This window comes from Choristoneura fumiferana, chromosome 10 (genome assembly GCF_025370935.1).
Source record: "Choristoneura fumiferana chromosome 10, NRCan_CFum_1, whole genome shotgun sequence".
Lineage (NCBI taxonomy): Eukaryota > Metazoa > Arthropoda > Insecta > Lepidoptera > Tortricidae > Choristoneura > Choristoneura fumiferana.
Window position 1 is genome coordinate 4,482,374 of NC_133481.1, and position 23,739 is coordinate 4,506,112.

The 23,739-nt window shown below is 40.2% G+C and overlaps 3 protein-coding genes across 3 annotated transcripts; 2 read left to right on the forward strand and 1 right to left on the reverse strand.

Moving 5' to 3' along the window:
- Positions 1 to 270: 270 nt before the first annotated feature.
- LOC141431875 (hsc70-interacting protein-like) lies at positions 271 to 16,046 on the forward strand. The gene is given in 11 exon segments (XM_074093156.1): positions 271 to 415; positions 522 to 748; positions 3,146 to 3,219; positions 3,522 to 3,536; positions 3,912 to 4,123; positions 4,923 to 5,032; positions 5,962 to 6,121; positions 13,611 to 13,681; positions 13,683 to 13,794; positions 14,037 to 14,160; positions 15,329 to 16,046. Coding segments are annotated over 10 exon segments (1,140 nt in total). The 5' UTR covers positions 271 to 415; positions 522 to 563; the 3' UTR covers positions 15,406 to 16,046.
- Positions 16,047 to 16,836: 790 nt separating this feature from the next.
- LOC141431872 (large ribosomal subunit protein mL38-like) lies at positions 16,837 to 19,225 on the reverse strand. The gene is made up of 4 exons (XM_074093154.1): positions 18,901 to 19,225; positions 17,873 to 18,438; positions 17,413 to 17,574; positions 16,837 to 17,153 (listed from the first exon to the last, which is right to left on the reverse strand). Exons 1-4 carry the CDS (start codon positions 19,080 to 19,082, stop codon positions 16,879 to 16,881), a joined length of 1,185 nt encoding a protein of 394 aa, XP_073949255.1. The 5' UTR covers positions 19,083 to 19,225; the 3' UTR covers positions 16,837 to 16,878.
- Positions 19,226 to 19,565: 340 nt separating this feature from the next.
- LOC141431869 (lysine-specific demethylase 5-like) lies at positions 19,566 to 23,724 on the forward strand. The gene has a single exon (XM_074093151.1). It carries the CDS (start codon positions 20,018 to 20,020, stop codon positions 22,421 to 22,423), a length of 2,406 nt encoding a protein of 801 aa, XP_073949252.1. The 5' UTR covers positions 19,566 to 20,017; the 3' UTR covers positions 22,424 to 23,724.
- The last annotated feature ends 15 nt before the right edge of the window (positions 23,725 to 23,739 follow it).

Here is a 23,739-nt window from a genome sequence, read left to right on the forward strand (position 1 = left end):
TTGACAGTCTCAAAAATGATACCAGATTATAGTTTCGTAAAAAATGCGTGGACAGCAGGGCTACTACGAAACTTGAAGTTCGTATCGTACCGTCCCTCTCGCTCTCGTATTAAATAGTATAAGTGTCAGAGGGACCGAACGACACGAACTTCGAGTTTCGTAGTAGCCCTGCAGGCCTCTATGCGCTGATGGCGCTTTGCTACCACAGATAATAACGAAACATGAATGAAACGAAATCCTACCCTCCTATTTGACTGACGGCCCGGCCAAACTGACAGTTCGTTGTCTGTGGTAAATTTTATTTGTCTGTTGTCTTGTCTTGTTTGTGTAGTTTCACTGGAATTTTCTTTACTGCGAACAAGGATTTCTCCATCAATTTTGATTGATCACTGTGCCGCAGAACAAACGTTCTAGCGTAAGTATTTCCATATTTACTTTCAATGTTTCATCAAAATTTCTTCCTTTATTCAATTTCTATTGATAGCAAGTGTACATTTAAATTTGATAAAATGTCATTGCAGAATTTGTAATTCGTGATTTCGCCGGTAAAGTAAGGAGTCAAAATGAGTTGCCCGTTCAATGATGAGCAGTTGGGGCAGTTAAAGATGTTCGTGGAGCTGTGCAAGAACCAACCATTGCTCCTACAACACCCTAAAATAGCTTTCTTCAAAGACTACATTATTTCCCTCGGCGGCAGGATTCCATCAACTGGATTTACACCTAAAAGTTTTCCTGCATCTGGAGATAGGTAATGTCATCAAGTTTCTGATTATTGTTTTTTTTGTGTGCTTACTCTATAATGGACCCATTATAAATAATAAATAAGGGGCAATCAACATCATTGACCCAGTCATCAAGTGAAACCTGTACTATAAATACACATTACTTAAACAAACAAGTCTTGAGATTGAGAACATTCATATTTTTCTAACAAAATTTCTGCTCAAACTGGGAATTGAATCTTGAACCTAAGTGTATTTAAGTTCTCTACCACACTAATTTGTTTTTTTAGCATTAGAAAGAAGGTAAATGATCTTGATGTGTCATTTTATTGAAAAACATTTTGGAAAATATGTCACAGCAAATATGTAACAATTAACAATTTAAGGTCATATGATCATTTACATGCTTTTGGTATCATAAGTAATAGTTACTGCTTTTTTTAAAACGTTTTTCAATGAAAAGACTGGAAGATTGTTTACCCTTTTTCCAATGTTAAAAAAACGAAGTATAGTTATGGTATAGTTACTTCTTCTTCTTTGTCGGATACTCTTGGCAGGCAGTCGTGGTCACGTAGCATGTCGAACAATTCTACGCCAGTTCTCCCTGCTGTCGCTTCTCTGGCGCAAGTGTTGAGAGGAGGTATAGTTACTACTAGCTTCTTAAACAGAACATCACCAGCTGAAACTGATTTAATATTGAAATATATCTCTATATGAAATAGAAATAATGATCTTAGCGGTTGCTTTCAGCAGGTGACATGTTTAGTACAATGATAATATTTCTCAATTAATATTTTTTTTAGGATTCATAGTTAATATCAATAGATAAATTTTCTAGAGTATACAGGGTGGAAAGTTGAGATAGGGCAGCAAGGGCAGCTATGGATCCCATACTGCTACGTGAAAATGCTCTTAGGAGACCTTTACTAACTTTTTGAGTGATAACAATCAACATTCACAGATTTTTGATAAAATGTACAGTCAGCGAGAAAATCAGCAGGACTTTTTTTAATGCCAATCGGTCCCATTAAAACACTCTTTGAGACCAACTAAGGTTAGAGTACTAGAACACCCACAAATCAAAGAAAACTTTTTCCATTCAGTTTGTAGGGTACTAATTTGCAGTGAAACTTTTGCATGTTTTTTTTTACGAATATGAATCCTTTATGCTTAAAGAAAATTAAACAGTATGTAGACAACTAAAAACTAAACATTTTAACTAAATTAGTGTCTTAACCCAGTATTGCTGCCCCATCTCAACTTTCCATCGTGGTGGTTTCCTTGAACTCTCACGATAATGCCAGCCCACTTTGTGGGCTAACATCCACATAATAATAATAATACTAGCGACCTGCCCCGGCTTCGTACGGGCAAATAAAAAACCCGGCCAAGCGCGAGTTGGACCCCCGCATGAAGGGTTCCGTTAACTTCCGTACCTATATGACATTAGACATTAGCAAAAAAAGGCAAAAAAGCCACGTTTGCTATATGGGAGCCCCCTTAAATATTTTTATTTTATTCTGTTTTTAGTATTTGTTAATATCTACTTGTTTCTTATTAAGTGCCTAAATGCCAAGTGACATGGTTTTATCTTCGACAATGGCAAACTTCCACCACATCTTTCATCCCCTATTTCAACCCCTTCAAGCCTTTTTTCGCGATAAAAAATAGCCTATGTTCTTTCCCAAGGTCTAGTATATCTCTCTGCCAAATTTCATTGACATGGTTCAGCGGTTTAGGCGTGAAAGCGTAACAGACAGAGAGAGTTACTTTCGCATTTAATAATAGTATGGATTAGCAAAATACCAAAAAAGCTAAAAAAATATATTTAAATACCAAAATGTTGTTGGTGATTGTAAATAAATATGGCTTTGGTAGCCTTATCAGTCTATTTTTAAATATTGTTCCCATAGCCTTGAATGATGTGCTTATCAGTCATCAATCTAGTTAACCTCCAGAATAAATATTTTTATTTTATGTTATATCAATCACAGCACAAATAACTTAATCCGGGGTATGTGCCCCGGTTTGCTGTGTTTTTTTAAATACAAACATTTTTCTTTGATATTTATCTCAACACATTTTTCCAAAAAAAGCCAATGACAAATATTTTTCAATTAGTGGCGAAATGCCTGTTAATAAAGCGTTTCTATTGGTTCAATTACAAATACATTCCACTCACATCTCCGATGGCAATGCAGCCTAATGTAATAATATTTGCATTAATTAGTCTACATGCATAGTCGAAAATACAAACTGAAATATAGATGCACAGAAAAACCAGAAAAATAAGACTAAAAACCCAATCTTACATGCATAATCTTCGTCTTCTACATTCATAGGGCTGAGTCTTCAGAAAATACATGTTTTCTACATGACTGCCAGATAGTGTATGTTAAATTCTGTTTTTGTGTGGTATTCAGTGGTGCTGCTACCAACAATACATCAGAAAAGATACCATCTTCTGAAGATGAGTCGGAGACAGAATCTGATGTGAATTGGATATGGAGGTCAATTTTTTTTTTGGATATTCGAGGCTTTAGCACACCAAATGTGACTATGTAGTCATAGTAATATACCAATAAGCAGATATTACATTGCCTGAAACCACGTCTCTGCAAGGTCCAATTGATCTGTAAAGTCGCTTCTTCTAAGCGGTCGACGAAATAATAGGATATTATCCTAAGGGGCTGTTTCACCATCCATTGATTAGTGTTAACTGGCGGTTAGGTGCAATGCCGTCTCAATTTGTTTTGTTTCAATAGACGGAGACGGCATCACATTTAACCGTCAGTTAACGCTTATCAATGGATGGTGAAACAGCCCCTAAATCTTTTAATACTATGCACTTTTTAATAGCATAATGGTGCTAAATAATTTTCAACTTAAGTCAGTACAAAAGTCCCATATTATATTAAAATAAAAAGTACCTACTCCCTTTAGAATACAATACAAAGACTCCTTTATTGAACACCAACACATAGATAACAGTACAGAAAACAGGTATATTGTGGAGATTAAGGTAATCTTTCTTTACTTACGTCCACTTGCAGGCTTTTTAATCAATGTTTAAGTGGTCTTAAGTCCTGTCAGATCCATACAAGAACTGTCAGTGTAAGCCTTAAATCGAGATTTAAAAAAGCCTACAAGACATCCTTAAATATAAGTTTTTATTTATTTACAAACTAGGTGTCATAGAAGCGGATCCCATTGATGATTCACAAGTAATGGGGGACCAGGAGAAGGAAACCACAGATGAAGAGAGGGACCAGTCGGACGAGAAGAGGTCGGAAGCCATGAGAGCCTTCTCGGAGCAGAACTTCGAGGAAGCTATTAAACTGTACTCTGAAGCTATTGTGTTGAACCCGCAGAGCGCTTTGCTGTTTGCTAAAAGAGGACAGGTACTCATTTTAATTATTCTTTAGTATTAATGGGAACTGATTGAGAATAAATGCAAGATTGCTTGCCAAAACATGTTCGTGTATTTTGAGAGGCTTAATGTAGGTACAAAGGTGTAAGGATAGCGTCTTAATAAAATATATTTTTGTTTTTATATACTTATTTTCAAAGATTTGTGAAGCAATCACGTATGATTTATACAAGCACGGGTAAATTTGCGCTGTATTTTCACAGACTTCAAAAGAGGAAGTCGTTATGTAAAATGTTTTTGGTTTTTATGTTAAAATTCCATCATTTATGAACCTTGTTGGTCGGAACAGTTTCTGCTAGAAACTTTCTCGCTCTTTCTCTAAATGTTGGTTTCATGAAACAATAAATCAAAAAAATCAAATCAAAATCATTTATTCAGTAAATAGGCCGCAATGGGCACTTTTACACGACATTTTTTAAACTACCAGCGCTTTCGGAAAGACCATCATTGCCAAGAAGAATGCGCCGCAAGAAACTTGGCAGAAAGTCATTTTTTCATTATAAAATAATTACAAATGAAATACTTAAAAACTACAGTATACAATTAAATAAAAAAATGACAAAAAAAAATACAAAACTAAACACTAACTATTATCTACGTTCAGTGGAAGTGTAGACTGCTTCCACCGTCATAAATAAAAAAATAAAAAAACTGAAATTTACATTTCAGGTCAAGTAACCATTAAGCTTTTGGATTCCGAAGGCAAGCTCACTTAGCTCACGTCTGCCGCCTTACTTATACGATTAATTTGTACCATTCTCTGTTTTTAGGTGTATCTCAAACTGAACAAACCTAATGCGTGTATCAAGGACTGCACAAAGGCATTAGAACTGAACTGTGACAGTGCGGCCGCTTATAAGTTTCGCGGGAGAGCATACAGGTTGGGTCATATTTAGTGTTTATATGGATTGTGTCGATAGATTGGAATGCTGCAGTATCGATCTCACGCATGGTCGATTCCAATAAGCGCCCACCATAGATCACCTTGGAAATATTCTTGTTTATAGCATTTATTGTAATTAAATTGGTTCAAGTTAACCCAACAAAGGTACTTTCTCCTGCATCAAAATACCTCTTAGTTTCAGAATTACTTATTCTTTCAGATTTACCTAAAGTTATAAATAAGGCTATGGTATTCTATATACGCCATTGAGCGCTAACGACGTCCCGCCGTTCGCGGCTTCACAATGTTTACTATTGAAAATCGGCAAAGCGTGAGTCGGTCTTAGGAAAAAAATTATAACTTAGTAATTTGTTTGTCAGTATAGATGTAGTGAAAAAGTTTTTACACAGATTCAGTAGCTGCATTTTACGAAATTAAACAGGTAGGTACACACATCATCAGGACATCCATCAGGATTCCTTCCATCTCTAATCTAAACATGTAACTGACTGTTTGATGGACCTGTAAAGAACCCTTAGTGCGCGAGACCAACTCGCGCTTGGCTGCTTTTTTTACTCCCGACGCAAAAAAGGGGGTGTTAAGTTTCACCTCAATGTCTGTCTGTGGCTTCGTTTTGAGATACCAAACTTTTAAATACTATTTCGAGGCTTTGTCAACTTTTCTAACTTGTTATGCAGTTCCTCTGCATTCTACAACAGTTAATTCTTTTTTTGGTGCGCTTAATATGCGACCCCGTATATTTCGACCTGCAATAAACGATACCAAATATACTAATGGCAGACCTGATAATTGAAGCCCTTATGGCAATTACATGAGGATTTGAATTATCAGGGCGTAGGTACATTTTTTGTTAACGGGTCGACAATTACAGATCGTACTTTAACCACGTCCTTTTTTATTTCCAGGCTTCTTGGCAAGTTTGAAGAGGCCTCGCATGATCTCTGCGAGTCGTTGAAGATCGACTACGACGACCAGACCAACGAATGGCTGAATGAGGTGAAGCCTAACGCTGAGAAGTTGCGCCAGCACAAGCTGACTGTACAGCGCAAGAAGGAGGAGAAAGAAGTAAGTACAGTTAACCAGGTTATAAATGAACTGAAAACAATCAGTTTGCTCGGCTACCTTATGACAGCTTGATGGTAAGAGATCACCACCGCCCATATAGACACCTGCAACACCAGGGGGATTGCAGATACGTTGCCAACCTAGAGGCCTAAGATGGAATACCTCTAGTGCCAGTAATTTCACCGGCTGTCTTACTCTCCACGCCGAAACAACAGTGCAAGCACTTCTGCTTCACGTCAGGATTAGCGAGCAAGATGGTGGTAACAACCCGGGCGGACCTTGCACAAGGTTCTACCACCTGCAAAAGCTACATTCATACAACAAATGTGTTCATGTAGCTACCCAAAATGTTTTTAGGGTACCTCCCATAGATGTAAAGTGGGGGTGATTTTTTTTCTCATCCAACCCTATAGTGTGGGCTATCGTTGTATAGGTCTTTTAAAACCATTAGGGGTTTGCTAAGACAATTTTTCGATTCAGTGATTTGTTTGCGAAATATTTAACTTTAAAGGGAAAATTTTCATTAAATTCGAGCGTCCCCCCCCCCCCCCCCTCTAAAATCTAAACCGGTGAGTGGAAGAATTTGATGGTGGTAAAAGTACATCAATCTTACAAGGAAATCTATAACGGCTAAGTTTGCTTGAAAACTATTAGTAGTTTAAGAGTAAATAGCAGCCTAAGGTATCTTATCTTATCTTATCTTATCGTTAGGGGTCCTTGCGGATACACTTCGACCCGTAGGGATCTTTTGTGTAATTACCCCTTCGCACTTACTCTATTGCCTTTATCACCTTGTCCATAAATTGGATGATTTGACGTAGCGGTAGTGCCTTAAAGTCTCCTGGTGCGGGTATCCGTCGCCAAAGAGTCTCATTCTTGATCTGGCGAGGGCGTCACATTCACACATAATGTGTTCCATTGTTTCGTCTTCCTCGCCACATATTCTACAGACTTCATTGTCCTGTAGTCCCATCTTTACTAGTATGTGTTTAGTATTGAAGTGACCTGTGAATGCCCCGACGATATGTCGGAGTTGTTTCCTACTGAGTGTCCAGAGTTTTTTAGTCCAGCTTGTGCTGACATTTTCGATGAATCGTTTTGAATGCTTTAGACCTTCCAGTGTTTTCCACTCTTGTTGGTGTTTAAGTTTGGTATGGTCGTTTATGGCATTCTTCATGGTTCCCTGTGAGAGTCCCACATACGGCTCGGGCCCTATGTTTTTGTTCATTGACCCTTCCCTTGCTAGCTCATCTGCTTTTTCATTTCCGATGAAGCCTTTGTGTCCTGGGATCCAAACCAGTCTCACTCTATTGCGTCTGCCAAGCTTGTTTAGTGCTTGTACTCCATTATAGATCAGTCTTGAGTCAACCTTTGGCGATGTGAGCGCCTTTAGGGCTGCTTGACTGTCACTGAGTATATAGATGGTTTTTCCCTTACCTTCCTATCTATATTCTCCTGTGCACAGGCGATAATTGCATACGTCTCTGCTTGAAAGACAGTTGCATAATTTCCCATGCTTACGCTACTGTTAAAGTCCTTGGCATGAATGCCGGCTCCTGTACCGGATTTCATTTTAGATCCATCCGTGTACCATGAATTTTCACTGCCTTCCGGCAGTGTCAGTCCTTCTGCCCATTCAGCCCTTGTGGGAACATGAACCTTGAAGTTCCTTCGGAATATGTACTTTGGTTGCATTTTGTCGCAACCCATCGCCATTATACTATCAAGGTATTCGTTTTGTTCCATTTTAGTGTGCTTTGTCCTTGGAGCGGAATCGTTCCACAGGCCGTACATTTTCATTCTGTGCAACGACTTCCGCGCTTCGGATTCTATAGCAATATGCAGTGGTGGTAAGTCCAGTAAGACTTCCATTGCTGCTGTCGGCGTTGTTTTGAACGCCCCTGTGATAGCCATGCAGGCCATTCTCTGGATTTTTGCCAGTAGATTCCTACATGTGCTTAGTTGTGCCCTAGGCCACCAGGCGAGGCACCCATACAGTATGATGGGTCTCACCATTATGGTGTAGATCCATCTCAGTACTTTTGGGTTCAGTCCCCATGTTTTTCCATATGCGGATCTACACATGCCAAAAACTCTCGTCGCTTTGGTCACTGTGTATTCCACCTGTTTTTTCCAGTTAAGTCCTTTATCAAGGATTATTCCAAGATATTTTACTTCATTGGAAAGTCTTAGTTCCCTGTCATACATTCTTAAAGTCTGTATGCTTTTTAGGTCCCTTTTTCTGGTAAATGGTATTACCACCGTTTTGCTCGGATTTATGGAGAGGTGATATTCTTTGCACCACCTCTCTACTTTGTTTAGAGCTACGTTCATGATTCCCGATACTGTGTTTGGGAATTTCCCATTGACAAGTATACTAGGTCATCTGCATAACCCACTGTTTGTACTGGGCCTGTGTTGAGATCCTCTAGTAGCGAGTTTATCACCAAGCTCCATAGCGTGGGCGATAAAACCCCTCCTGAGGGCATCCTTTTGTGGCTGTGGCTGATAATTCTTCTCCTAGCAAGGTTGAAGTTATCAGTCTGCTGTTGAGCATTCTTTCCATCCATCTGCAGATAGGGTTCAATGCCATGTCTATCCGCAGCAGTTTTGATGGCATGATACGTTGTACGATCAAATGCTCCTTCCACGTCCAGAAACGCAGCCAGGCAGAGCTCTTTATTCTCTATTGCCTGTTCCGCTTTGCTTACTACCAGGTGTATCGCTGATTCTGTCGACTTCCCCGGTTGGTAGGCGCATTGCATTTTATGCAGTGGATGCCGTTTTAGCGGTCCGTCCCTTATGTATCTGTCAACCAATTTTTCCAATGTTTTCAGGAAGAATGATGACAGGCTTATTGGCCTATATGATTTGGCATCATTATAATCTGCCTTACCAGGTTTTGGAAGGTAGATTACCTTAACTTGTCTCCACACACGCGGTACGTGTCCGAAGGCTAGGCATGCTCTGTACAATCTACTAAGATGTGGTATAAGTACATTAGCTCCTTCTTGTAGTAGAACTGGATAAACACCATCTGGTCCTGGTGTTTTATAAGGGCGAAAGGTGGACAAAGCCCACTTTAACTTATCGTGATCTACTACTTTTTTGGCAGTATCCCAATTGTGCCTTGTGGTAGTGCCCACTTGTTCAGCAGCACTGATTGAGTTACTATCGGTTCTGCTCTGATGTATAATAGAGCCTGGGAAATGTGTCTCATACATTATTTTTAGTGTCTCTATGCCTGTCTCCGTCACGTTCCCATCTTTCCCCTTTATGGTAGTTAATGGGACCGATCTGGTTGTAGCTAGAGCCTTCGTGAGCCTCATTCCTTCTGGTATTGAACCTATTTGGTCGCAGTGGTCTTTCCATGCTTTTCTTTTTGCTTTTCTCACAGCTTTATTGTATTCTGTGAGCTTTTTTGCATAGGTCTCAAAGTTTTTTGAAGCCTTTGCATCATTGAAGATCGCCCTGGTTTCTTTCCTGAGTCTCGCGATATCAGGGTTCCACCATGGGACTTTCTTTGCCCCAGTCTTTTTTTCCGGGCAGTTATTAGTCCAAGCATTATTGATGGCTCGGACTATGTTGTCCGCTTCAAACTCGATGTCTATTATAGAATTGAGCTTACCTTTAGGGTCACCTAGTTCCACTTTTAGATCTTTCTTAAAAGACAACCAGTCCGTGTTCCTAGGGTTCCTTTTAAGCACAGTTTTTATTGGTTCGTTAATTCTGTACCTAAAGCATATATACCTGTGATCCGATAAAGTTGTTTCATTGGATACATGCCATTTCGTAATGTTCCTACATATATTGTTAGTAGCCAACGTCACATCAATAACCTCACCTCTTTTTGCGTTAACAAATGTTGGGTCATTGCCTTTATTCATAATTTGTAAAGAAGAGCTCACCAGAAAATCCAGTAACTTCTCTCCTCTTTTGTTGACGTCCGAGCTCCCCCAGATGACATGGTGAGCATTAGCGTCACAGCCAATAATTAGGCCGGTGTTCGCCTTGCTGCTGTTCTCGACAAGACTCCGGAGTAGTGGTGTGATCGGGTCCGTCGCTTCATAGGGAAGGTAGGCAGATGAGAAAATAAGGGCCTTACCTTCCCCCCTCCCTAGGATCTTGATGGTTGTAAGATCCCTGGAACAGAAAGCATTCAAGGGCATGGCATTGATGCCGTTTCTGACATATATGCACGTCCTCATATCGTTATTTTCGGAACAGGAGTGAAATAATATGCCTCCCGTTCCGCCTAAGCCTCTTATTTCTCCTTTATATACATAAGGTTCTTGTATCAAGGCGATATCGAATTGCTCACTTTTTAACTGTTTTGCTAAAATTGCAGTAGCAGCCTTATTGTGTTGTAAATTAATTTGTACGCACCTTAGACCATCCATGTTGGGCCTCTTAATTTTTCTTGGGCATGCTGAGGTCAGCAGCCCTTTCCTGCGGCTCCTCTTGAGATGCAGGGATGTGGGTCCGTCCAGATATAGCTCTGACAGAGCGCGCAGATCAGCCAGGGAAATCTGAGACGAGGTCACAGAAGATCCCCCGACCCCACGCACCCCGTCAGCCCCACTGTCCGACCCCACATCCTCTACCTCCATCACCACCGCCGCCCCCACCTCAGCTTCGCCTGGGACCGCCTGGGCACCAACCGAGTGTATCTCGGCTACACCAGAACTAGCCTCGGTGTCACCGGGAGCCACTTTGGCATCACCGGGAGCTTCCTTGGCGTGCTCAGGGTTCACCTCAACACCATCGGCAGCAGCACCAGCTATCCCAGGGTTAGCTTTGGCTTTGCCGCGAGCAGTACTCTGATCGTCGCCACCCCCTCCAAGCGTCTTCTCCGCGTCATCCAGAAGCTTGAAGGAGCTGACGTCGATCCCAGAGTGTAGACAGTAGCCGGCTTCCTTAATGACTTCAGCCGACTCCCGGTCCATCAATATGATGCGCCGGGCGCTGGCTTCCGCCACTATGGTGTCAACCACTTTCCACTGCTCCGTATGCAGCCTCGGGTTGAAGCGCTGCAGCAGCCGCAGCAGCGTCCTGCTGTCCTGTACTCCAACGATCTTCGTCTTCCATGCCATTTTGACCGGCTTCGGAAGATCCCTGGCGTACACGACTTTCAGGCTCATCCCAGCAATTTCACCCTCCCCAATTGCTGAGCTGAGCCATGCAAAGGACTCTGCGTTATTGCAGCCAACATGCAGTGCCCCTCCCACGATGTTGCCGAAGGTCAACTGTGGAAGCGGGTCGGGGGCATCCAGCAGGCGTGTGATCACAGCCTCCTGTATGGCCCCGACATGCCCCATCAGGACTCGTTCGGCCGGAAAGTCCACCGGGACAATGGCAGCCCTCTCACCCGCCAAAATCTCCGCATACGACTCCGCCACCTTCGTCCTTTTGGAGTCTCTAGCAGATTGAGAAGGTCCGCCAGTTGTCGCCAGTGGCCTTTTTTGCGGTGCAGGATTTCCTGTGGGCGCTGCCGGGGTTCCACCTTCAGACGAGCTGTCTTCCAGGGGTCCCAACGCTCTCAGGATTTCCTTCGCCCTCCTCTTCCTCCTCCTGCTCATCTTCGTCCAACCCTCGTAGGAAGGCGCGCTCGTACCCGTAGGTGTTTGCGCTCCCTCCCCAGAGGCCGGATTCGGCTGAACCGGATTTGGTTGTGGTGGGGCCACCGCCTTCCTGCTACTAGGCGCAGTTACGCGTTTCCCCTTACCGGCAACGACACAGGTCGACCCCTTTGCAGGGGGAACTGTGCGCCCTCTCTTCGACCCTTCGGGAAGAGGTCGGGCTGTACCTTTTGGGGGAGCAGCGCCACCGCACTTTTCGCCCTTCGTTCGATGCGCCTTGACACCAGTGCCACGCGCCTTAGTGAACCCAACGGGTCCCTTTTAGAACTGGGTCCGGCTCCCGCGTCTCTGTCAGTGACAGGGACACGTCGCACCTTTCCACAGTCTTTTTTTGCCTCATCCCCTACGGGTCCGGCCTCCCTACTCTTCGTACAACAACTTTTGGAGTCCATGAATCCTCGGTTGTTCTTCGTCCCGCTGGCTCCCCACCCTCCACGGAGCCCTCAACTGGGGATGGTTTGACCCACCAGGGCTACCAGCAGGATATAGGGTTCCAAAGTGGGCTGCCAGATGAGTCCGCACGTTGCCTCCCCCGCAGCAGCTTGTTGTGGACTGCATTGGGTTTGTGCCTCGCCGACTACCGACCTCCGCACCCCAGAACCCTCGCCCGCATCCAGTCTACTGGATACGACAGCCGATTGATCGTGACTGGCTAGGTCCCGACCGCCCGTGTGAGATGAATCCCGAGCCAAAGTGGCGTGTTGCCTTCTGAGGGCGACGACCCCCGTCAAGCTCAACCTACCAGGATCTCGTTCTCCATCCGTACGGGTCCCCGCGCACGGCACAAACACGCAGGTGGCATTCTACCACTTCATATCCTATTATTTCGGATATGAAGCCCGCGGCGACAGGCCACGTCATCGCCTGCAGCTGGTTGTACGGGATAAATGGGATGGGAGGGTAGCTGATGTTCCAGGATGCGACTGTTTGTTTTGGTTCTACCTGCTTCCTACGGCAGAATCAGGCAGTTAACGGGCGGCAACCACGGGAAGGAGTCCAAACAGTCTTGCCGGGATGTCATTGCAACTGTGAGCTCCACCCCAGACCATTCGCCAAGTTAACCGCCGGACAGGCAATTAATATAGGGGCAGACCCGATCCAGTTGGCGACCGGTCGCAAACTAACACTGGACAAACCTGACCCCGCCCAGCCTAAGGTATAAAATATACCTAAACTTGGAAGGCTCCGTATAAAATACAAAATCCTTAGAAAAATATTATTAAATTTATTCGTAATGGCTACGGAACCCTATTTTGGTTGTGTTCGACACGCTCTTGCCAGGTTTTTTGTTTTATTAAGATAGGCAAACGAGAATGCGGGTCTGATGGAAAATGAGTAGGTACCAATAACCTAACCAACAAAAAGTTGGAAACTCCCGACTTTGTCACTTCAAAGTTCAATATCTCAAAAGCGGCTGAATCGATTTTGATGAAACATGTCTAAGAACAATCGCTAGAAAACCTGCTTTCAAATAAAATAAAACGCATTCAAATCAGTCCTTCCGTTTAAAAGTTACGGTGCCACAGACAGACACACACAGATACACAGACACACATAGCGGTCAAATTTATAACATTCTGTTGCCGGTCAGTTATTAAGCTGCGTTTCCACCAATAATGTGCAAGGAATGTGTTTTTCATTACCCAATAGAAACGCTTCATCTACCTCGCCTCGCGAAGCTCATCTCTGGTGGAAACAGCTGAGCGCAGCGAGGCGAGGTAAATGAAGCGTTCATATCGGTTAATGAAGAATACATACCCCGCAACACATCTGTGCATTGCACATCATTGGTGGAAAAGGAACTTTAAGCTTGTGTTATATCATGTTCTTGAAAAAAAAAAAAATTGTAGCATCAAGACAAGTTGCGTAGAGCTCGCAATGCGCAAGAAGCGCGCGCTCGGGCAGCGCAGCGCCGAGGCACCCGGCGGCGGTTTCGGCGGTTTCCCCGGAGCGGGAGGCTTTCCCGGCGCTGGCGGCGGCATGCCCGACCTCACCACTCTGCTGAGCGATCCCGAAATAATGGCTCTCATTCAGGTGAGCTATTTTTAGGGTTCCGCAGGAGAAAGGGCCAAACGTAGCCCTATTGTGACTTGTGTCCATCTGAATATGCCTGCGAAATACCTATAACAGAACACTAATGAAAAGCATACATTTTGTAAAAGTTCCACATGCTAATTTGAAGTTTTTGCTAGGAGACCTGACGGTTTTGTTATGGCGTATTATGCCGCTTTAACCTTATTTCTATTACATATTTTAAACCCGGTTTCCATGCACAGGACCCCGACGTAGCAATGGCGTTCCAAGACGTATCGTCCAACCCGGCCAACTTTGTCAAGTACCAGAACAATCCCAAGGTGGCTGCTGCCATCGAAAAATTACAAAACAAGTTCTTCTCTGCTGGTATGTAACTATAATCGGAATAGCCGTGAGAGGTATTCGAGCGATTTGGACCAGTTCAATGGAGCAGTGAATATTATTTTGAGGTGTCCGGTATCGGAAGATGCAGTACGAATTTACAGGTTCATCAAGCACTCCTTTGCAGCCAGATAATCTGGACATTGCAGGAGAAGTGTTTGATGAATGTGGCCTGTGGGTGAATGTGAAGACTCGATCTTCCAATGAGGCTGGCATAGTCACACAGGTGCACCTAAGCCTCGCAAAAAAAAATAGAAAATAAAGTGTACACACAAACACTGTCCTACTGTTTGGAAATTGTTTACACTTACCTACCCAACTTTATTTTCACTTTTTAGGGTCCCGTACCCTTTGGGTAAAAACGGGACCCTATTACTAAGACTCCACTGCCTGTCTGTCACCAGGCTGTATCTCATGAGCCGTGATGCTCCGGATACAACATACGTGATATTTTGCCGTTTTTTGCTCGTTAACGGCAACAGGTAGACGCTTGAAATATTCACAGAATATTTAGTTGTATTGTATATTCACTTAAAATAAATGTTTAAGGGAGGCTCCCATACAACAATCGTGATTTTTTTTGCTAATGTCTAATGTTGTATAGATAATGGTACAGAACCCTTCGTGCGCGAGTCTGAGTCGCACCTGGCCGGTTTTTTCCCATCGTGTCGTTTATTTAACAGAACTTCGTTTATGGAATCCTTAACATCCCAATTTATACCTCTCGCTACAAGCATCTTCCTTATTCACTTTCCTCAATATATATACAGGACGATTACTTGGAGTTAACACTTGACAGATGGGCGTGCCTTCAGTCAATTTTCAACTTTGAGGTCATACAAATAAAATAGTTTTTACATAATCTGTAAACGTGGGTAGCGGTATACCTACAAAAAATGGCTTTATTTGTATTAAGTCAAAGTTGAAAATTGACTGAAGGCACGCCCATCTGTCAAGTGTTAACTCCAAGTAATCGTACTGTAATTCAATAGCATCCTTTATCTCCAAAAAATAATATAAAAATATGGTATTCGTAAATATATTAAATTTTAATTTTAGCCGATTTTCTACCTGCTCTGACTCCATATTCCAAATGAAAAGAGGCAACACTAAAAGCCCATGTTCAGCCAATTGAAAAAACTTTTTTTTTTAGGTTTCGGCGGCGGCGCTGGTGCTGCCCCTGGGGCGGGACCCCAGCCCCCGACAGACGATGACGTCGGTCTCGACTAAACCTCAACAAAACGCCATTTAACCTTAAACTTACTATAATGTAAAGTTCACATGTACATGCATACATAGGTAGTTATTAACCTAAATTTCTGCTAATCGAGTCAAAGTTTACAGATTGTTTAGTCTAAAAAGTTTTTGTCGGTATGCGTGTTACTCTCTTATCGCCTTAATAAGAGAGACGTCATGAGCAACTGAATATCAGCGTTTCTGGTAAGCATGTCATGTGTATAAACTAAGTACGTGAACTTTTTGCGCTCGCTGAAACGCGTATGCCTAGGGATTAAGCCACGGAATGTGTATTTTTTTTTTAATGCTGAGACTGTTTATTGTTATGGGTATATTATGGTAACTCTGGTGGGGGTGCTTGTGATAGTTGCCCACAACATGAATTGTATTTGTATGCATTTACTAAAAATAAAAAATCTATTTTCAGTAGATAATCGACATTGTGTGGCGACTATAATTATAAATTTGTAAAATTAGTCTCATCATATAGTTTTAGAATTACAGAGTCCATGTAAAGATGATGCAGCTAAAAATTCCAAAGTCGGTTGTCTTTACATTAGTTTAGTTTTAAATCCTGTTTTATTTACTTTGATTATGCTGTTTATTTTCGTAATAAATAATATCTTAAAATTCAATTTGTCTTAATAATTGCATTCCTTTAGGCCGCCCTCACTTTCACTCGCTGATATTTAATTAAAAACCACAGCAGTGGTCTTCCACACACTTTTTTTCGACTTACTGTCGAAACTTTGAACATGAAACTACCGCGAAATTCACTCTTGGTGAAATAAACTGGATTAGTCCCGTCGTAATCGAGTTTAGCCCGAAATTTTTCATAGTAAGTAATTCGTAGCCGTCCGTAGCTGCAGCTACTGCATAAGCGCAGTGCGCGTCACCGCTCGCTCGCGTGACTTAAAACGTAGTGGTTATATTCTCTTTGGCGTGACTGCTCGACGCAGCTAATTCCGGCACACAACTACCCACATTTTCATCGACATCTTTATTATTATTCTCAAATGTAGGGTAGCACACAGCACTCATAACTCCATAAAGCCACGTTCACACTAACCGCTAATGCAAACGAGTCTATTTCGTGACCGAAATTCGCAATAATTACGCCTGCCGTTTCAATCACACGTTAACAATAGTTAACATGAAAAACAGTTACTTATTTAACAATTATCAGACAAGATTCTGCGATTTCGTCTGCAAATAATTCGTTTATCGCTATCCCGTGGGAACTGCAATTTTCTAGGATAAATCTATCTCCATCCAAACCAATTCTCCTCAAAATCGGTTAACATAGCACAATCGATTAACAAACTTATTCACAAAAAATCACATTTATAATAAGCAGGATTAGAGAAGTTTGTGATATTTCTTATACATACAATAATCAAGGACCTTTACAATATAACCATAAAATACACTAGCAATACACTTTATTGCAAATAAAAATAACTACACTTAAACATCATTGATTCTTCCCCAGCTCATCCTAATTTTCTTCTCATGCAGTTTAAGCCAGGAAGGCATGTTTTTAGGCAATGCATGGGCATTGGGGAACCTTAGCCGAGAAGCGGGCTTCTGGAAGGGATCCACACCATTCAGTTTACGGAGTAAATATTCCTTGTTAATTTGTTTCGGGTCCCGGTATTTGTCCATGTAGAGATTGAAAGGCTCCTTCTTAGGGAACCATTTTTGAGGTTTTATATATGGTTCAGGGAAGTCATACTCATATACTGAAATAAATAGAAACAAATAAATTTAAAACACACTTGTTTACCACAAGATAAATCTCACTTTTGGTGAATATTGTTTCAGTAATTACACATTCAATGTAACATCGAAAAGAAATAACAATCATTCTGGATATGTGGAATGTTAGAAACAATATAAAATGCAACCAATATTTTTTTAAACACATCTGTAGCTGTGTGTTTTTTAGTGCACTGTCAATGTATGAGAAAAAAAAGACACAAAAAGAGAAGTATTTCTCACCTGGTTCCTTCATATTCAGTACATTGTGGAAATAGTCTTTGACCGAGCTGTCCCAGTCCGTTTGGTAGAATGCAAGACCTGCTGGAGTAATTTTGTCCTGGTACTTTTGGTACCATGATCGGCTTTCAAAAGTGCGGCTCTCAAGTGGTGAGGATGATGATACTGCAATTTTTTTATCACAAAAAAAAACATTTGTCTAGCTGTTTTAGTGTGGAGGAGAAACATCCACACTTTATAAGCTTTCACATTTATAATATTAAAGAGAGTGAGGGAATAATATTATTAGTGAGATATACCTACAGCCAAAACTGTCTATAACGACAATGAAAGACAGCAATACTTGGTTGTTAAGGACAGTCATTATAACTGTGTTAATTTGGTATACATTTTTATTAATGATGTTGTTATAAACGGTTTTTGACTGTATACTGCAAAATTTTTTAAACTCTTTTTGTCTTACCTTGAGGTAGATCATAAATCATTCTTTCATTTTGCTTGTACAACACAAACACATATCTGTGGTACCCCGTGCCTTTTAATGGAAATGGTTGTAAATATTCAACTAATCTGTCACCCTTTTCAATATGATTTCCCGGTATATTAGCAATAAACCAGTGTACATATTCTTTATCGTTTTCGTTTAGGTGACCATCCAGACTTGACAGAACTAGAGTCCACATAGTATTACCATCTGACTCGTAACTAACAGTGGGGCTGTTAAGTGCTTCAGAAGGTTTAATAACATTCCCACAGTAAACAGGCAAAGCCTTCTCTTTTAAATCATAAAATATGTCCAAATTTTTGAATGGCACAAAGTACCCTTCACCATAAAGATGCTCGAATATGCCATAGTGTTCCGCAACCTGCTTCTTATGGTGTGGACCTAGTGTATTTAGCCATTCATTCCTAACTTCATCTAGGTTAACCTTCAGCTGATGATTACGAGCAAGCTGTTCTAAATTCTTGTCGCTTTTTACCTTCTTCATGTGATCTAACCTTGCATCTCTAAGCTCCGACGATGAGTTCCTGTAACCCAATTTTTTGACTTAAATAAATAATTAAATATCATGGGACACTGACCCCAATTAACCTAGTCCCAAACTAAGCAAAGCTATGGATACTAGCAATAACTTATTTAATAATATCGGGAGCAAGCAACATTATACTTTTAGAAAATGTGTTTCCCAATTAAGTGGTGGTTTTGTTCTGATAGTAGTTTGTAGGAATCCCTAAACTAAGAAAAGCTTGTACTATGAATACTAGGCAACAGATAAACATACTTATATAGATAAATACATACTTAAATACATATTAAACATCCAAGACCCGAGAACAAACATACGTATTATTCATACAAATATCTGCCCCGGCCGGGAACCTCAAGCTTCGTAGGTTCTCTAACCACTTGGCCATCCGGTCGTCTAAACTTAAGAAAGCAAGTTTACATAAGCTTTATTTTATAGCAATAAACACACTTAAGCAGCTTACTTAGGTCGTGGAAAGCCGATGTCGATTCTGGTAGTGTATAGTTCATCTTTGTAATTGAGTTCATCCAATCGTTCTTTCAAAGTGCGGCAAAATATAGGTGCTTTACCGCGAACTCTGTGGCCTAGCCTGACTTGTTGTAATTGCACATTGGATATACAAGCTTTGCGAAGTGTGTTTAACATTTTTCTGGGTCCAAACAATAATCCACAATAATTGTTTAATCGTTTTCAATTACACCTTATTCATTCTTATTTTATTAATTAATAGTGTTCTGTAGGTTAGGTTTCTATTTGTCTGATCTGACAGAATTTGAATGACAGAGACGGTAATGACAATCAGTGACAGCAGGCAGACAGTAAACTAAAAATTCTGCTGAAAGCGTTTGAGTTGAATCGAACGCAGTAGATGCCACGATTTAATATTATTATTATTATAATGTAGGATACCTATTGCTAATTCAAAAAAACGTGATTTCGTCAAAACCATTCACTTCATTATTTTTTGTTTTCATTGAAAATTGGAGAATTGCTAGCAAAACGTTCCTTAGCAATAATTTTTACTAAGCTATAAGCGCTTCATCGCCTTACCAAAGCTACTAAAACGAAATAAGTGCCGGCTCGGCTGTGTGTGTGTAGAAAAAAAAAGTAAAGAGGAAGAGGATCGACGGCATTCGACGGTAAAGAAATAATGATTATATTGCCCATGCCCATGCCCATTATGTTACGTTAGTTACAGAATACGGACACGCACGGGTTTTGTGTACTAAAATTTGCCCGACATCAATCAATATCAATATTTCATTCAGAAGCACATCGCGTCTTTGAAGTGTACTAATAATCGTGTAGTGTTTATTATTTGAGTGTTTGGACTATATATGTGTAATTAAATCAATGATATCTAAAAATCTGTGGACATTTAGTTTTATTATCGCAAGATAATGGAGATCTAAGGAGCCATTTACACATGGCGAGAAGTCACGTAGACTTTGTTGTTTAGTGAAATATGTGGAACGCTTTGCAACGTGTGAAATAGTGAACAATACGTATAAATAACTATTTGCGCGGATAATAATTTGTACGTACAGAAATGGATAGCAAAATAATTCAGAAAAAATGCTATGCAAAAAACGGCTGAGTTTACTTTCACTGCGCCGCCAGAGGCTCCTGTATTTGAGCCTACAGCAGAAGAATTCATGGATCCTCTCGGCTACATTGCTAAGATCCGACCCGTTGCTGAAAAAACTGGCATATGCAAAATAAAGCCTCCTGCGCGCTGGCAACCACCATTTTCATTAGACGTAGATAAATTAAAATTTGTCCCACGGATTCAGAAAGTTAACGAGTTGGAAGCCATTACTCGATTGAAACTTTTGTTTCTTGAAAAAATTCTGAAGTTTTGGGATCTTCAAGGATCTCCTTTGAAAATTCCAATGATCGAGAACAAAACATTGGATTTGTACTGTCTTAAATTCTGGGTAGACGAAGAAGGCGGATTTGAAAATTGTAACACACCGAAAAAATGGCGTAAAATTGCTCACTCCATGGGATACAGTCAGAATGCCAATACAATGAATTTTCTCAGAAATAATTACGAAAAAATTCTTCTACCTTACGAAATTTTCGAAAAAAGTAAAGCTGATATATTAAAGACTGTTAAAAAGACCGAAATGAAAGAAGAGAACGACACAAACAAACCAGCAACATTTCGTGAAGTGCCACTAGAGTCTATTAAAAAACAGGAAGTTGAAAATGATATGAAGGATGAGAAACCTCACACCAGTATTAAAAAAATGAAGACAGGGTCTGACATAAAATCAGATGTGGACTTCTCTACTACAAAAACTGAAACAGAAGAAATGAAATGTAATAGAGAACTGAGAAGACTTGCTTGCTATGGCCCAGGTCCAAAAATGCCTGGACTCAATGATGAGGAGTTTGACATAACAAAGTCAAGGAAGAGGCCTAGGTATGAAATGGATCCTTTAGCTATATATACCTGCGCCATTTGCCAAAAAGACAACAGGGATGACTTGCTCTTGATTTGTAATGGCTGCTCAGATACTTACCATACATTTTGCCTCAAGCCCCCTCTCACTTCGGTGCCAGAAGGAGATTGGCGTTGTCCCTGCTGTATAGCAGAGGAAGTGCACAAACCTGCTGAAGCATTTGGGTTTGCACAAGCAGAGAGGGAATACACCTTACAACAATTTGGAGAAATGGCAGACAAGTTCAAATCTGATTATTTTGGAATGTCTGGACATCTCGTGCCTACTACAGTAGCAGAGAAAGAGTTTTGGAGAATTATTTCATCTGTTGAAGAAGACGTGACAGTAGAATATGGTGCAGACTTGCATTCTATGGACCATGGTTCAGGGTTCCCAACAAAGTCTTCTTTAAATCTCTACCCAGGTGATCAAGAATATGTTGATTCCGGTTGGAATTTAAACAACCTTCCAGTATTAAATGGCTCTGTGTTAAGATTTATTAATGCAGACATATCTGGGATGACAGTCCCATGGATGTATGTAGGCATGTGTTTTTCAGCATTTTGCTGGCATAATGAAGATCACTGGAGTTATTCCATCAATTATTTGCACTGGGGAGAAGCTAAAACCTGGTATGGTGTACCTGGAAGTGGTGCAGAGTTGTTAGAAAAGGCTATGAAAGCTGCAGCACCTGATCTTTTCAAATCCCAACCTGACTTACTTCATCAATTGGTCACTATAATGAATCCTAACATACTGATGGCTGCTGGTGTGCCTATCTACAGAACTGACCAACAAGCAGGAGAGTTTGTGGTCACTTTTCCAAGAGCTTATCATGCTGGTTTTAACCAAGGCTATAATTTTGCTGAAGCTGTGAACTTTGCACCCCCAGATTGGCTAAAGGTTGGCAGAGATTGTATCACACATTACAAGAACTTGAAGAGATTCTGTGTTTTTTCACATGATGAGTTAATTTGCAAAATGGCTTTGGAAGGTGATCGACTGGATCTAGAGACTGCATTGGAAACACAAAAAGAATTAGTCCAAGCGACTCGAGATGAAGGAAACTTGAGAGCCTTGATAGCAAACAAAGGGTTGAAGAATGTCTGCAGGACTGCATTTGAACTCCTTGGTGATGATGAGCGATTATGTGAAGTGTGCAAAACAACCTGTTTCTTGTCTTCCGTTTACTGCTCCGAGTGCAAATTTATGGCTTGCTTGCTGCATGCAGAACAGGCTTGCCAATGTTCCTTAGGAAAGAAAACACTCAATTATCGTTATGATATGGATGAACTGCACATCATGCTGCAGACAATAGATTTCAGAGTCAACAGCTTTGACAAATGGATGACTGAAACAAAAAATATTTTGCTTCCAACAGCACCAGATATTGGACGACTTCAGAAACTGAAGAATCTTGTTGATGAAGCAGATGAACTTAAAATACCAAAGTGTACATTATTGTCTCAGTTGAAGGAGGAATATACTAAAGCAACAGATAATGTTGAACCAATTGTTATAGAATTAGATGATGATTGAGCATCTGAAACAAAATATTTTAGTACAAAAGTAATTTTAAGTAAGAATTCTCTTATAAAATAGATATTAAACTGCACAGTAGATGTAGATTATCAACTTTGTGTTTTAATATAGACTGGAGTAAAGTTTATTAATAAATAAATATTTTAATGCAGCTTTAGAAACTTTTGTTTATCAGTTAATTATTTATGTCTACAAACTAAAGATTTCCCATGAAGGGGTAGTTTACTATAAGCAAGTGTATTGTGTATAATTTCATCAATACCGAAGGACTTTTTCCATTAATTTACTAGTGTAACCCACATTTTCAATACAAATGTAGACTTTAAATGTATAAATAATTACTTAACAAGACATTAAAATTTCTTTTGTACAAAATAATGTATACTTAAGTATTTGGTATTTTGAAGTAAAATTATCATTTATTTGAAAATATCCTGCAACTACAACCAAATAACCTGTTATTTAAAGCAGAATTACGGATTAAGTATTTAAGCAGCAGATTTAAGCACTCACTGGTTCATAATATAAATGTGACTGTTGCATACAACAAACAAATCATCACAAATGATTGTGCATGAAAGCTAGATACTTAAGAATTTCTTATGATATCTAGCTCATCAGCAGTTAATATGTCAATCAGCTTTTTGTATGGAACACATTTTAATATTTTGTAATCATCAATGTGTTGATGACTCATCACAATATATAATTTTGCATGTGTCTTGGTTTCCTAATTTATTGTCTGGTTAAACAACAATCATTAATGTCCTTTGATCATTTACACCACCCTTTCTTTCTGTGGAAACAAATTTATATTATATTCATTATAAGGTATCAAATCCCACCGAATTGTAATAATTCACAAATAGGTGTAGGGACATAGAAGAAAAGGCATAAGATTGCCACTGAAGTAAAAAAACTCAGTTCTATTTTTTTATTTAGAAATTGATATTGATCTCATCATTATTAGAAGTTAACTTTCATTGATTCATTAAGATCATCTCTGCTGCAGCACTGGCGTTTGCTTTAAGACTAATGAAACATTAAGGATTGTAAGATAGCCTAATCTATAATGTACCTAATGTTAATTGCAATATTATGAATCACAAGAATTAATCATTAACAGCTATGTTTTTTTTTTTTGTAAACTGAATTCCTATGTGTAGGTATTATGCGGTAACTAGTTTAGTAAATGATATGTAAGGCTATGTCATATTATTTGGCATAATATGTGTTATTGTATTTGTATATTCGCCTGTTAAGTTATGTAGGACATAGCCAGTATTTCTATTTATTGTAATTTGTACTCGTAA